This window comes from Verruconis gallopava (genome assembly GCF_000836295.1).
Source record: "Verruconis gallopava strain CBS 43764 unplaced genomic scaffold supercont1.3, whole genome shotgun sequence".
NCBI classification, from domain to species: Eukaryota; Fungi; Ascomycota; class Dothideomycetes; order Venturiales; family Sympoventuriaceae; genus Verruconis; species Verruconis gallopava.
The window spans coordinates 1202184-1215843 of NW_015622139.1; the positions used below are offsets into that span (position 1 = coordinate 1202184).

Consider the following 13660-nt stretch of genomic DNA (forward strand, 5'->3'; position numbering starts at 1 on the left):
GCAGCGCCCAAAAATCACCTGCGGTCGTTGGCTTTAATCTGAGGCCGTGAAACTTAGATCATTGGAATACGTCTGGTAACTAGCAGTAGCTTGACCTGACGTTCCCCGCTTTGGTACGTTTGTGAAGTTGATCTGCCGTGTTCCATTGCACCGCTGAATCCCATCGTGACCCTCTCAGGAAGGCGAAACAAACAGGACTGATCTCCTCACACCAATAGTTGTCACTTGACCAGCCATGTTGTCTAGAACCAGATACGACCTGGACATCCGTTCAAGGCAGGGTATAATTTGGCATTGCCACTGCTACAGCCGCGACTGCAGGCTCGGGACTTTCCAAGCATGTGCTGGCATTCAATTCGTCACTCTTGCGAAACATTGCTCGTTTAAGATGACAGCACGATCGGGTTATCGATCACACCGACTAGAGATCTTTGTCTCAATCGCGTGATGTTGCTTCTCGACGTGAAGGTTGTCCTATGCCTTTCTCGTGATGGCACGTACTATCTGGACGGTTTTAGATACTGCGACTGCTTTGGATAACCGTGCAAGAGCGAACTGCTTCATAACTGAGCTGTTCGCTTGAAGCACAGGTGGAGAAGAAGTTTTCAGACATTCGCAATGGGACGAGCGAGCGTCCGCATCAATCCTTTCCTAAAGCTAGCTTAAGAGGGTTGAAATAGCCGTCATAGAAGAACCTTAGTCTCCCAGAGCATTGCATTTCGTTAACGAAGGTCGTTTGCTATGCTATTATAATCTTATTGTATTCGTGCTAGGATTAAGAACAATGACAAGGTGGATATAAACCGGCGATACTTACGGTGTGGAGTTTCCAATCACGATTGGTTACATAGGTTGACTAAATACATCTTTTTTTTCCATCTCGGAGACTATTCGGTGGACAGTAGAGGTCTTTGTCGCTGCATAAAAGATGTAGATATCTCTTGAACAAAGTCAATACGAAGCCTGATGATATTACCCGGAGGTACCGAACCAATTTCAAGATTGAGAACATGCATCATGCTTTGAACAGGAAGCCGCGACGATACAAGGTTGGTATGTCAGAAGTCTGCTTCTAACCAAACAAGGTCGGTCAGAGGAGGAATAGTGAACTCGCTCCAAGTTGGCGCAAGCATATGCGATATTTGCTACACAGTTTGCAACTAATGATATCACAGTTGAGAACCGCCATGAAGAACGATCAAAGAAAAGCATCGACCGCGATGCTTGATAAACCCAACATATCATAAAAACACAGTTCGCTCTCTCCATCGGACATGCAATGGCTATATGCCAATGTGTAGACACCAGACGAACTCCTTGCCCATGCTATGACGATCAAAATGCTCATGCCCATGCTAAGCTCGAAAATAAAACTTTCTGACCAATAAGGACTCGCACGTGGTCAAAGAGCCGAGTCAAAGTTAGCGTAATCGACCAGCTTTCCGCTTCTTCTTTGTACTCCTTCCTAGAGCTCGCTCCAGGATCGGTGGCAGCGAGTGCGGAACCGCCGCCCGATTGCCCAGCGAGCACGCAGTGGTCCACAGCTTTGGTCCTGCCGCCTCATCATCCAACCTTGACTTCAACTCCTCCGCTTTGGTCGGCTCGTTTCGTTTCACGCGATTCGCGTCGTCTTCCAGCTCATCAACGCGTGCGCGAATTGCGTCTCTCTCGGCGATGGTTTTGTCGATCTCATATCGAAGAAGCGAATACTCCTCGTGCCACTCATCTAGCACAGCCCATGAAGCGGCTGTGCCGTGCTCAGCTAGCAACGGACCCTTAAGGTAAATGTCGCTCTCCACGCAGGACAGTTCGCAGCCCAGCTTGTCCAGCTCCTCGTTGCGCGCTACGATCTCGCACGAGAGCTCTGAGATGCGATCCGCGATGGTGGCAAGCGTTCGGATCTTCCGACGCATCCTCACTGCTGCGGCATTTATGTCGAGGTCATCACGTGCTCCTCCGCAATCCAGGCACAGATACTGCTCGTCGTCTGATGGCAGCGGTCTCTGGTAGAAATAGCACAAGGTATGCTGCCAGGTCCGGCAATTATCACATATGATGGCGTCGTCATCGTCATAGCCCTTTCCGAAGCCGCAGACGCATTTGATGACGGCCTCGTCTTCCACGGGCGCTGGCGACTGCACGTCATCGGCGTCCATCGAGTCGTCAGAAACGGCAATGAAAGAATCCGCACGTGGCGACGCTCGGAAGTTGTGGTCCTTTTCCTTGATGTCCATGACTCCAGCACCGCCCGACGGGAAACAGTTGGCCGCGACAGGATCTCAGATGGCGTGGCGTCGCGTGAATCTCAGCGCGTGTCACGACGTGTATAGACGTTGCGAAGCGAACGGACGCAGCGGCCTGCGCTTTGATCTCCCTGGAGCCGCTGCGATCAAAGTACCAGCACGGCCACGACGCGTCGAAAATGCAGGGCGCAGTTGTCACGAAGATGCCTACGGCAACGGGATGTGGCGCTAAAGAGAGCGAAGTGACGATCGATGATGTTGCGAGATGCAGAAGAGATTGATGGTGGAACAGCTGAGCCGCAGCGCGCGAGCTCCTGAAGCGAAACGAGCAATGAGCCAACGACCCGAGCCGGTTTTAGTGTCGCAGCCAGATCATGTGATCTGACTCGCCTCGCGCTCATTTCGACCAGCCGGACGAGGCCACGCCGGATTCTCGCGGGCATTTTTGCTGATTGGTCGCTGTCACTGCGATCGAACCACGCTGTATTGTCTCATCTTACTGCTGCCGTTCATCAAGGCAGCCAGATTTGTACATGCTGCGTCTGGCGCCGCAAAGTCTAGTTCCATGCTTGTTGGCAGACCTTGCCTGCTAGTTCAGAATCCTCATCTTGTCTCCAGCAAAGCGTGCCCCGGCGCAAGGCATAGAGATTCACGGCTTCGCAACGATGCTGTATTAGTACAAAACTCGCCTCCTCACTGCTCCCCCCCCTGATTTGCATTCACACCTTCCCAGATCGCTTCTTGAAGCCGGGCGTACCCAAAGCTGGGATTCCGCGCTCATTCAATTCTTCTTCAATGACCTTCCATCGGCCTACTTCACGTTCGCGGTGCACAAATGTGATTCTGTGGTCAGCAATCTTCACGTTGGGCAGGTTGGCCAATTCTTCGTTGCTCATCAGTCTTTCGGCAAGTTTCTTGGGCTTCTCAGGCTTCCACAAATGATTGAACATGGCTCCAGCCGTAGTCGCGTGCGTGAATTGCGGATCCGTCAGCCTGATCCCAGTGCGTTGCTGAACTCGCCTCGCAATCTGGTTCGTCACAAATGGTCAGTGATGCATTCAAAAGATGCCCGCGCTTCGAAACACATACCGCAAACCTGACACCCAAATCTTCGAGGCTGATCGACGACCATTTGCCATAGCTCTCGCTCCTAAGATCAGCAAATGCGAAGTCCTCCGAGCTTGACTGTGTGGCTTGCGCAGCTTCGGCTGTTGAGGATCCAGTGTCTGAGATCTCTTCTCTCGCTCTTTGGCTCTCCGAGTTGATTGTCCTCTGCAAATGGTCCGAGAACTGTTTCTCTACCTCTCCGTTCTCAAACTCCAAGACTAGCTCTTTGGTATGAGGATCACTGCCAATGCGAATGCCGCGGGGGAACAACTCAGCGTCATCCACGGTGGCCTGCCTCAGCCGCGTCTTCCATGCATCTGGAGCTGCTTTCTTGATGGTGAAAACTTCGACAATGGCTTTTAGCAGCTCATCCCGAATTTTTATTCGATCCTTCAATGGTGCCGTGATGCGGCCGTATCTTCACATGTGTCAGTAAAGACATGCGGATTGCTCGATGACTGCAGTGACATACCCTTGAAATGGCTTCGATGGTCGTTTCTGCTGTTCGTACCATTGTCTGGTGCCAACCCACTCAAGGCCCTCCCAGGTTTCTGCGGGCTTGAAGTCCGTCTCGTTTTGTTCTGCCTTTCCATCAAACATCGACGTCTCCCCTTTCATTGCGCTTGAAAATTTGTCCATTCCAAGCGCAGCTGAACTAGCCGCACTGGTGGAGAATCGTGCCGTTGATGTTGGAGGCAGCTGACTGGAAGAACCGTGCCGCAGACATCGCTTGCACACATACTTTGACACATGTCGCTGCCCGGCAATGCGTCCAATGGCCGCATCAATGACGGGCTCGTAAATCTTAGGTATCCTGCGCATCGTAAGAGTTGCAGGGTTGAGCGGCGAGATGGAATTGTGTGTAGCGAAGCCAAATTTGCGACGAGAAGAGGTGAACGTACAGAAGCTTGCCTTTGGGAGAGGACGGAATTACTGGCGCAAGGACCCCGAATCCACACCTCGACTATCTGGGAATAGTAATTACCAAGCCTACACCGTTCACTTCCTCTCCACAACGCAGCTTCTCTCCTTTATAACTCGCTCTGCGCGCCGACAAGGTCTGCTTGAAAGCTTGACGTGCCGTCTTGCGACCTGTAGCCTGGCCTCCGATATCACGCTGCTGTCGTATGAGCTAGTCAGCCAAAGGAGAGGGACTAGCCTCCGCATTTATCGCCCCCCGCCGCGAAAGGTTGCGCCTTTCTCTGACAAGCAAAACAAAGTTCAACCTCTCGGCTCCAACTAGCGTTGCCGATGTCTTAGGCTCTCCATTTGAGACGGGGTGGACCGTCAGAAACACAGTTCGAAGATGCCGAAGGACCCAACAGCGCTCGCCAGTGTTGGCGCGTCGGCTAGCCTATTTTCCCGCAAGGATGGCACCAATGCGCCGATGCGAGGTCTTGTCACCTTCATTGCTGATCTTCGCAATGCCCGGGCACGCGAGCTAGAGGAGAAACGAATCAACAAGGAGCTGGCTAACATACGGCAAAAGTTTAAGGATGGCAAGTTGACTGGCTACGACCGCAAGAAGTATGTGTGCAAGCTTTTGTACATATACATCTTGGGCTGGAATGTCGATTTCGGGCATTTAGAGGCCGTAAATCTGGTGTCTAGCACCAAATATTCCGAGAAACAGATTGGCTACTTGGCTGTGACTCTGTTCTTGCATGAACAGCATGAGCTCGTCCATTTGGTTATCAACAGCATTAGGAAGGACCTGAATGACCACAATGAACTATTTAATTGTTTGGCGCTGCATGCTATCGCTAACGTGGGTGGGAAGGAGATGGGAGAGGCCCTGGCAGCAGACGTGCACCGCCTTTTGATCTCACCGTGGGTACACCTGCTGCTTACTGCAGAGAGAAAGTTAAGGCTGACTTGCAAGCAAAGAACTTCGAAGTCCTTCGTCAAGAAAAAGGCAGCTCTGACGCTTCTGCGATTGTACCGCAAGTTCCCGGGTATAATACAATTCGAATGGGCCGAGCGTATAATTTCCATCATGGATGATCAAGACATGGGAGTTGCACTCTCTGTGGCATCGTTGGTCATTGCACTTGCGCAGGACAATGCAGAGCAGTACAAGTCAAGCTATGTCAAGGCCGCACGGCGACTGAAGGCGATTGTGGTGGACAATGAATGCTCCATTGACTATCATTACTACAGAGTACCATGCCCATGGATTCAGGTCAAACTGCTAAAGCTGCTGCAATACTATCCTCCCTCTGGTCAGTCGAATGATACACGTTCTTTAGATTATGCTAAGAAAATGCAGACGATAGTCACATCCAGGATCTCATACGAGTATCGCTGCAGAAGATCCTCGATAATGCCATGGAGGCGCCCAAGAATGTGCAGCAGAACAATGCTCAGAATGCCGTTCTCTTCGAAGCGATCAACCTAGTCATCCATCTTGACACTGAGCGAGAACTCATGGTGCAAATATCAAGTAAACTTGGAAAATTCATCCAGTCACGGGAAACGAACGTGCGGTATCTTGGTCTGGAAGCCATGGTGCATTTAGCTGCACGTACAGACACTCTTGACCCAATCAAGAAGCACCAGCAAATTATCATAGGATCCTTGCGAGACCGAGACATTAGTGTCAGAAGGCAAGGCTTGGACCTTTTGTACAGCATGTGCGACTCGACAAATGCCCAGCCTATCGTTTCAGAGCTTTTGAAGTACTTGCAGACCGCGGATTATGCCATCAGGGAGGAGATGGTCCTCAAGATCGCAATTTTGACTGAGAAATATGCCACTGATATTCAGTGGTACGTTGATATTTCGCTACGACTGATAGCAATGGCGGGCGATCACGTCAGTGATGAAGTCTGGCAGCGAGTGTGCCAGATCGTCACGAACAATGAGGATCTGCAGCCGTATGCTGCAAAAACGATCTTTGATTACATCAAGAAAGATCACATACATGAGACGTTGGTCAAGATTGCAGCTTATATCCTTGGCGAATGCTGCTACCACATCACCGATAATCCGGGCTGCAGTCCAATCGAGCAATTCATGGTGCTCCACGCCAAAATGCAAAATTGCTCGTTTGGCACACAAGCAATGATTTTGTCGTGCTTCTTCAAGTTTGTCAACTTGCTTCCAGAGATTCGGCCGCAGCTTCTGCAAACGTTCCGGGCATATAGTCATAGCATGGATCCGGAACTGCAGCAACGAGCGTGCGAGTACTTGAATGTCGCGACGATGCCCTCCCAAGAACTGCTCCAACATATATGCGACGAAATGCCTCCATTCCCTGAAAGAGCCTCACCTCTATTGTCTCGACTACATTCGAAGCATGCGAATACAAGCGACAGGCGGGTATGGGCGATCGGAGGCAAAGACGCGAACTCCGACGCCAGGGAAGTTGCTCTGCAGACATCGGGAGCGAAACGCTCTTTCACCAATAACGCGCAGTTAGCCAATGCGACCAACGGCTCCATGAGCTCTGGCAGCCATGATCTCGCGGGCCTCGACATGAACGGCTCGGCTTCTAAAGCACCCAATTTCGCTAGTGCCGCCCACCTCAGTGCAGACTGGGAACATGGCTACTATCGACTACTCACCCTTGATGGCGGCGTTTTGTACGAAGATGCACAGATCCAGATTGGACTGCGCTCTGAGTACCGTGGGTCTACAGGTGCAGTTATTCTCTATTTCAAAAACAAATTTGCTTCGCCAATCAACTCTTTCACGACGGTCATCGATAATCAATCATCTGAAGCACTTAAATCGGACGTAAAAAGTTTGCCCGACACGACGATTCATCCAGATCAGCAAACCCAGCAGACAGTGCTATTTGAGGCAAAAGCTGCATTCACCGATGCCCCTACGATACGTGTGACATACATGGCTGGTGCGCTGCAAGCGCTTACTTTGCAGCTTCCCGTTACGCTGCACAAGTATATGTCTGGAGCTGAGCTCTCTGCCGAGGACTTCTTTAAGCGGTGGAAACAGATCGGTGGAGGATCGAGAGAATCACAGAAGATATTCGAGGCCAAAGGGGAAATTAGCCCTTCATTTACGCGGCACATGGCTGAAGGATTTAATTGGGGAGTCTTGGACGGCGTTGATCCGAATAGCAGAAACATCGTGGGTGCTGGAGTGTTGCGAACGAGCGAGGGAGGAAACTACGGTTGCTTGATGCGGTTGGAGCCGAATTATGACACGAAAGTGAGTTTCCCATGCTATCGATTTGTTTATTGTCTTGTAGGTTGAGACTGACAACTCTCGCAGATGTACCGCCTGACGATTCGAGCGACGGATGAAGGGGTGCCGCCGGTCTTGATGAAACTCATGGAATCTCGACTATCCCAAGGCGTGACAGATCAATGATTTGCGAGATAGCGAGTGTGCGAGATGGGTGTCTACGTTTGACGAGGCAGTTGGATTCTCTGTTGGGATAGCAGTGTCTCGCATGGCGATCTGGTAACATGATACGGTGAATAAAAACGGTTTGTGCATTTCAAAAGAGCATGGCACGACTGGTGGCGCTTGATTTCGTCTACGTGTCGGGCGTGGAAGTAGCCTATTGCTCTTGTGCATAGTTTTCCTTGCGGTAACATAATATTAAAGTCTACGGTCTTGGACGTTGCAAGAATCTATAGTATTTCAGCCTGCCTCGCCAGTGACCTTGGCCTCATTCTTTGGCGGACGCTCTCCGAAGATGGAGCTACCTATTCTAACCTCATTGCTCCCCTGTTTGATCGCACCCTCATAGTCAGAACTCATTCCCATGCTCAGTTCCAGCTCAGAGGGGTCAATGCCTAAGCCCTTCGCGACTTCGTCTCTGACAGCTCGCAAGACCTCGAAATCTTCGTTCTCATTCTCGACAGTCGTCTCCTGGCTCCGCGCAATAGCCCCTATCGTCATCAGTCCGCTTAGTTTGAGATGCGGACAGGAGTCTCTAATGTGTCTACAAAGTCCCAGAGCCTCCTTTGGCTCGACCCCCGACTTTGACTCTTCGCCGGAAGTGTTGACCTGCACCATAACGCGCAGCCTGTCTGCGCTTTCGTCCTTCTCCATCAGAGCTTTCCTGCCCTTCTCCAGCTCGTTCGCCTTCTTCACACTGTCCACGCTGCTCACGCACCACAGGTTCGGCACGCGCTCGGCGAGAATCTTGCACTTGTTGCTCTGCAGCCCGCCGATGAAATGCCATTTTATGCTTCGAGGTAGCAGCTCGGCCTTCTCGAGGAGTTCCTGCACGTAGTTCTCGCCAAAATGAGAAGGTCTGGCATCTGAACTGTGGAGGGCGAGGACGTCGGATGCGGGCTTGAGCTTCGAGACCAGGATCAGACGGACGGGGTGCTGCGTGGATAATGAGGCGATGCGGTTTGTGACCGACGACAGGTTGGAAAGGAGAGTCTGGACGCGCGCGGCAGAGGGCATTTCTGCCATCGTGGATCGTTGGAGCGAAGTAGATGAGGGATCGAAATCGTCAACTTTTTTACAAGTTTGACAGTCACGCGCGGAAAGCCTCCGAAGCTGGGCTTAGAATACAGTATGCGTCAGTGGAATCTCGATGAGACCCCTCAAGCCTACGCTTTTCGCAAAAGCATAGCCTGTTTGAAACGACAAGGAGAGCTGTCTTCATAATCCTCGAAAAAGGGCCTTGTCTGCACCTATCTTATGGAATCTGAACAAGAAGCTTGACAGTGCCGCAGGAACGGTATACTTTTGCTATTGTCGCACACATGCATACGACACGGACTGCTTGGAGCTTTTTTTTTTATTCAAGTTTCGTATGGGCTTCTGAAAGGTTAAGCTGAGGAGCGCTTATTCGACTTGATCAGCTATGGTTTGCAATGGCTATGGACCTAAAAGGTTTTTCACTGGCTCAACCTGATATCTCCACAAAAGGGATATGTGCTAGGTTTCATATCCACAATCTACGGAAGTTGTGGACACGTACCTGATTCTATCATTGAGGCATATTGCCCTTCACCGCGCGCGTACATAGTCTCTCAGACCGAACGATGGACATGCTCCACTCGACGACTTCTCCAAGTCCGTGCCAGACACTAATCCACAGCCAAGGATGAAGTGAGAGAAGGACAATATCTGCTACCGATGTCCTTGGGCTTCGAAAGCCAACGCTACTTGGATAAGGCATGATCTGCCAGAGGCACTTGACCTGATTATTGGGGCCCGATGGGGTTTCAGCGAGCTTCTTTCACATTCACATGACACGGACCCGTTCACTTAATGTTACCTTCAAAAACAGTGCACAATGACAAAATACCATAGCTTGACTGAGATGCGTGAAAACAAGCTTGACCTGCTGAAGTCCCATGATTCACTGAAGGCTACTAGAATACAGGAAGAAGAGCATTTCAGTGGGCGTCAGGCTCCTAGGCAGTTCAGTATATGCAAATGAACAACACATTCTTCTTCAATAATTTATGCGAGGATATGTGTGCACATCTATTATGCCACCCAGCTATATTAGCTAGCATGACTTGTCCTTCTCAGCAATCCTGACATGCAGAGGGTGATTGTGTGACAGCTTGTGCTGGTTACACCACCTCTCATGGCTTGTTAATAGTAATATTAATATTACTTCTACGAAAACATACCGTTTGCGTACTAAATAGATGTGATAACAAATAGTTATGTAAGATATAGCTTCGTACATGAGACACATTATTGTATGCTGAGCATACACCACTTGGACCATGAATCTCCGACACGACAGTAACGTTTGCAATTCTTCGGAGTGATTAACGCCGAATGCCTGGCTCATACCCCGCGTCACTGCCTTTCAGAGAATAAATGACGACGACCATGCCTATAAATCCAATAGATCAGAATCCTGAGCTAGAAATGACGGAAAAAAAACTGACTTGTCCTATAACTTGAGGCGAATATTCTCAGACGCGATGACAAGCGGTCAAAGTTTTGAGGGCCAAGTGATTGCGATTACTGGTATCACATTTTCTCACCTTGCTACTGGACTGCAGCATTAATACACTTTCAAGGTGGTGCTTCAGGAATTGGCCTCGCAACCTCTCAGTTACTGGTTTCCCGTGGGGCCTCAGTTTCCATCTGCGACATTGACGACTCAGCGCTCAGTCACGTTGAATCGCTCTTCAAGGACCAAGCTTCTCGGATCCAACTTACTCGAGTCGACGTTAGCAAACGGGCAGAGGTGGATGAATGGATCAGCGCTACAGTATCCAGGTTTGGAAAGCTCACGGGTGCCGTAAATTGTGCTGGCGTGATCGGCAAACATCACGGCCTAAGGGCAATTACGGAGCTTGAAGACGATCAATGGGACCTGATCATGGACATTAATTTGAAGGGCATGATGAACAGTATGCGTGCGGAGTTGCGAAACATCGGACCAGGAGGCAGCGTTGTGTGCGTCACATCGATACAATCGACTCTTGGATTCGCCAAACATGCAGCATACAATGCTAGCAAACATGGAGTGCTTGGTCTCGTTCGCTGTGCAGCATTGGAAATGGGGCCGAAGAACATTCGGGTGAATGGAGTTGCTCCGTGAGTGCTCAATCTGCATTCTTTCACAACAAATCTAATAGGGGAGCTTAGCGGGCTCATCGACACGCCCTTGGTGGCTAAGAGAGACCACTTCATGGGGTTTAACTCTATCGAAAATGTACGAGAAGCGGCGCTTCAACGTGCTGGCAAACCAGAGGAAGTTGCCAATGTCATAGTCTTCCTGCTTAGCAACGAGGCTAGCTATGTCAACGGTGCCAATTATGCCGTTGATGGCGCGCGTGAAACAGCAATATAGGAGAATAACGACGGTAATCGGGGCCTTTCGTGTAAAGAATCGTGTCATTAGTGCATATGAGCGATGATAAGCCATATTAGTCTAGAATGCTTTTCAGCACGTCTTCTAATTTCTTGTTTGAATAGCTCTCACTTGCAGTTTCAGCATCCCAAGCAGTGAATATTCCACGACTGATTCAAACGCACCCATTCTCTTCGACGCCATCGTCATCGCAGGTGCGTGCCCAATCACCATCCGCATCTTCCCAATCTTGTCTAATTCCTAGAGAACAGGCGTTTACCCGAGTACCTAGATTCTTGGATGCGGTGTACGCAGCATTTTTTCAAGCGTTTCCGCCTGGACCAGTGAGAATACAAAACGTGCCTTTTCCCAGTCAAGTCGATTGTAGACGCTAGTCTAGTTAATATCACTTGATCGAGCCAGACATGCCGAAATCCCTGTCCGAGATACGTACTTGGCGCGTAGAATGCGACCGGACCTTGCGCCCCCTTGACCTCTGCGGAGGATGGTATATGTTCGTCCCGAGTGTAAACAGCGACGATGTGCCCTCGGTAGAAATCGCCCATCTCTCCGCATAAAGCGTGCATCTCATGACTCGCTATGGCCAATGAACACGTCTGTAACTGCTCTTGCCCTTTTTCTGTTTGCTTCACCTGTTGATCCCATTCGAGAGAGCATCCTTCCGCTCCTCCGGCGTTGTGAGCATTGAGAAAAGCGCGTCATACGGGGGCGCGTAACTTCTGAATATCTTTCCCCTAAGGCTGTTGCTCCGAACTATATGTCGTATGCAAACTAGGAGCCGCAAAGTTCTTGAGCGCCAGGCTTATTTCCAGGTCAAGTTGTAGGCATCTTGGAGCAAGTGTTGAGCCTCAGACCACCTGTAGGAATGTGCCTATGAATTTGAGATGGGCTGCAAGCAACACGGTGTAGTTGCCCGAATGATATATATTCGCGAACCAGAAACCTGTGATGATTTAAAACTTGAAACGGGCTGTTGCACGAGGTGATCTACTGCACCAGGATGGATGATGCGCTTTGTGAGTCAAGGTTATTCAGGTTTGTTGTTTAATATGAGCGCATCATTCTCAACAAAGTTACGAACCGAGGGCCTCTCTCAAATTGTAGACCAGCACTTAAGTTGGTAGGTCTTTATCTCATCAACTTCGCTATGTCTGCCTTCACAAGATTGTGACCTCCAATGCCCACCTATTCATTCAGGGGTAGATCAAGATGCGCTGCGATTGTATATCGCTCTCCGTCAGCGCCACATTAATATTTGGATATGATTGGGACTTCCAAATCCGCCAGCAAGTCCTTCACCCGGCTCTTGATACGTCCATCATCCAGTTCTTCAAAATGCATGAACTTGCCCTTAAGCTATTTTCAGTTGCATATTTGACCAAAATAGGCTCCTAAACTGGTTGAGACAGACAAATCACCATACATGGACTAGCTGTCGCATAATTAGATATTCTGTTAGGCCTCTTCTTTTCCATATGGACACGGAAATACTCCATACCCAGAATTGTTGAGATGTGGTAACTCCACGAGAGGCCATGTGATCCAAATTGCCGTCAGCGAATTCAAGTTCTGCCAATAGTCTCCGTTTGGAAACTGGAAACGAGGTTTGGTTTCTTGTTGGCCAGTCCGCTGCCAGGGAGTTGTAGAGAGATTATAGGAATGTTGTTTTTCTGAAAAGCAACAAGGCTCCCGCCATCCTTCATCAGCCAGGCAAGGGGCCGAGCTGTGTACATAGCTCACAGTCTCTTCCGCTGCACTGACCGTTTCCTGCTTTCCGACACGGACATCGTACGTCACAGCCACCAGGTCTCATTGGATCGTAGTACGTGTATCCAGGGTTTTTCTCGCACCAAAAACTGTAGTCGCCAGACTGGTCATGGCCTTCGTCTTCTTGCTCCGCATCTTTTTTATCGATTTCGCCTCCATGAGCTCCCGCACCCAAACCTTGAGGTACGGCTTCTTGCTCTGTTTTTGCGGCGTCCGCATTTGAGCCTCCTACTTTCTTGAATCCAGCACTCTTGAAACCGCCCTTCTTAAAGCCTCCACCTAGTTTACCGGAGGTTCCGCTGGTGCTACTGTCCATCTTGACACTGGTCATTCCCGCTGCCTTTTTGTCCCGCTCCTCGTTTTTGCTGGCGTCCTTTTGGCCAAACGGGTTCTTATGAAATTGCTTCGCATCTTTCCTCCTCTGATTATGTGTGTGCTCGTATGAAGATAGATGTGCTTCGTATTCGGGCATACGGGCATAGCCCTTGGTGCATAATTCGCAGTAGAATGTACGAGCGGCTTCACGAGCGGACTCGGTTTTTGGCGCTGGCATCGTTTGGAAACGCTGGTTTGTTATTTCTTAGTATGATATGTTTCTCAAACTCAGCACATACTTACAGGCGCCATGTTGGGCTACTGTTTTTAGGGAATTTTCTATGTCTTGCTTGCTTAGATTGTGCGTTGAATTCGTTGCGAAAGCGCGAGATGGATCCGTGTCAGGTGGAGAGCTCCAGCCTCAGTGACGAATGAGACGCCACACATTCCA

At 49.9% G+C, this 13660-nt stretch overlaps 6 protein-coding genes across 7 annotated transcripts; 2 read left to right on the top strand and 4 right to left on the bottom strand.

Annotated features, from left to right (window-relative positions):
- Positions 1-1421: 1421 nt before the first annotated feature.
- PV09_01393 (uncharacterized protein) lies at positions 1422-2234 on the bottom strand (the record flags this gene model as incomplete). Its single annotated transcript, XM_016354272.1, has 1 exon — positions 1422-2234. The coding sequence occupies one exon, from the start codon at positions 2232-2234 to the stop codon at positions 1422-1424; it is 813 nt and encodes a 270-aa protein (XP_016218367.1).
- Positions 2235-2962: 728 nt separating this feature from the next.
- On the bottom strand, positions 2963-4172 carry PV09_01394 (uncharacterized protein; the record flags this gene model as incomplete). The annotated part of the gene is made up of 3 exons (XM_016354273.1): positions 2963-3271; positions 3333-3768; positions 3823-4172. 3 exons carry the CDS (start codon positions 4170-4172, stop codon positions 2963-2965), a joined length of 1095 nt encoding a protein of 364 aa, XP_016218368.1.
- A 180-nt stretch (positions 4173-4352) lies between these two features.
- On the top strand, positions 4353-7950 carry PV09_01395 (uncharacterized protein). Its single transcript, XM_016354274.1, has 4 exons — positions 4353-5180; positions 5238-5572; positions 5620-7523; positions 7587-7950. The coding sequence occupies exons 1-4, from the start codon at positions 4657-4659 to the stop codon at positions 7683-7685; spliced, it is 2862 nt and encodes a 953-aa protein (XP_016218369.1). The 5' UTR covers positions 4353-4656; the 3' UTR covers positions 7686-7950.
- Positions 7881-8853, bottom strand: PV09_01396 (YggS family pyridoxal phosphate enzyme). Its single transcript, XM_016354275.1, has one exon. It carries the CDS (start codon positions 8745-8747, stop codon positions 7962-7964), a length of 786 nt encoding a protein of 261 aa, XP_016218370.1. The 5' UTR covers positions 8748-8853; the 3' UTR covers positions 7881-7961.
- A 1365-nt stretch (positions 8854-10218) lies between these two features.
- Positions 10219-11106, top strand: PV09_01397 (uncharacterized protein; the record flags this gene model as incomplete). The annotated part of the gene is made up of 3 exons (XM_016354276.1): positions 10219-10274; positions 10328-10850; positions 10902-11106. The coding sequence occupies exons 1-3, from the start codon at positions 10229-10231 to the stop codon at positions 11104-11106; spliced, it is 774 nt and encodes a 257-aa protein (XP_016218371.1). The 5' UTR covers positions 10219-10228.
- On the bottom strand, positions 10950-13584 carry PV09_01398. 2 transcript variants are annotated; one of them, XM_016354278.1, is made up of 3 exons: positions 13513-13584; positions 12626-13459; positions 10950-12559 (listed from the first exon to the last, which is right to left on the bottom strand). In XM_016354278.1, exons 1-2 carry the CDS (start codon positions 13519-13521, stop codon positions 12830-12832), a joined length of 639 nt encoding a protein of 212 aa, XP_016218373.1. In that variant the 5' UTR covers positions 13522-13584; the 3' UTR covers positions 10950-12559; positions 12626-12829. The 2 variants fall into 2 exon arrangements, with proteins under 2 accessions (XP_016218373.1, XP_016218372.1); XM_016354277.1 differs by having other exon boundaries at positions 10950-13459.
- Positions 13585-13660: the final 76 nt, after the last annotated feature.

What these genes read in the sequence shown, in the direction of transcription:
- PV09_01395 (XM_016354274.1), top strand. Translation starts at nt 4,657, where the DNA reads ATGCCGAAGGACCCAACAGCGCTCGCCAGTGTTGGCGCGTCGGCTAGC. An exon ending in CACCGCCTTTTGATCTCACC is followed by an intron (nt 5,181 to 5,237) that starts GTGGGTACACCT and finishes TTGCAAGCAAAG; the next exon opens with AACTTCGAAGTCCTTCGTCA. An exon ending in GCAATACTATCCTCCCTCTG is followed by an intron (nt 5,573 to 5,619) that starts GTCAGTCGAATG and finishes AAGAAAATGCAG; the next exon opens with ACGATAGTCACATCCAGGAT.
- PV09_01396 (XM_016354275.1), bottom strand. Translation starts at nt 8,747, where the DNA reads ATGGCAGAAATGCCCTCTGCCGCGCGCGTCCAGACTCTCCTTTCCAAC.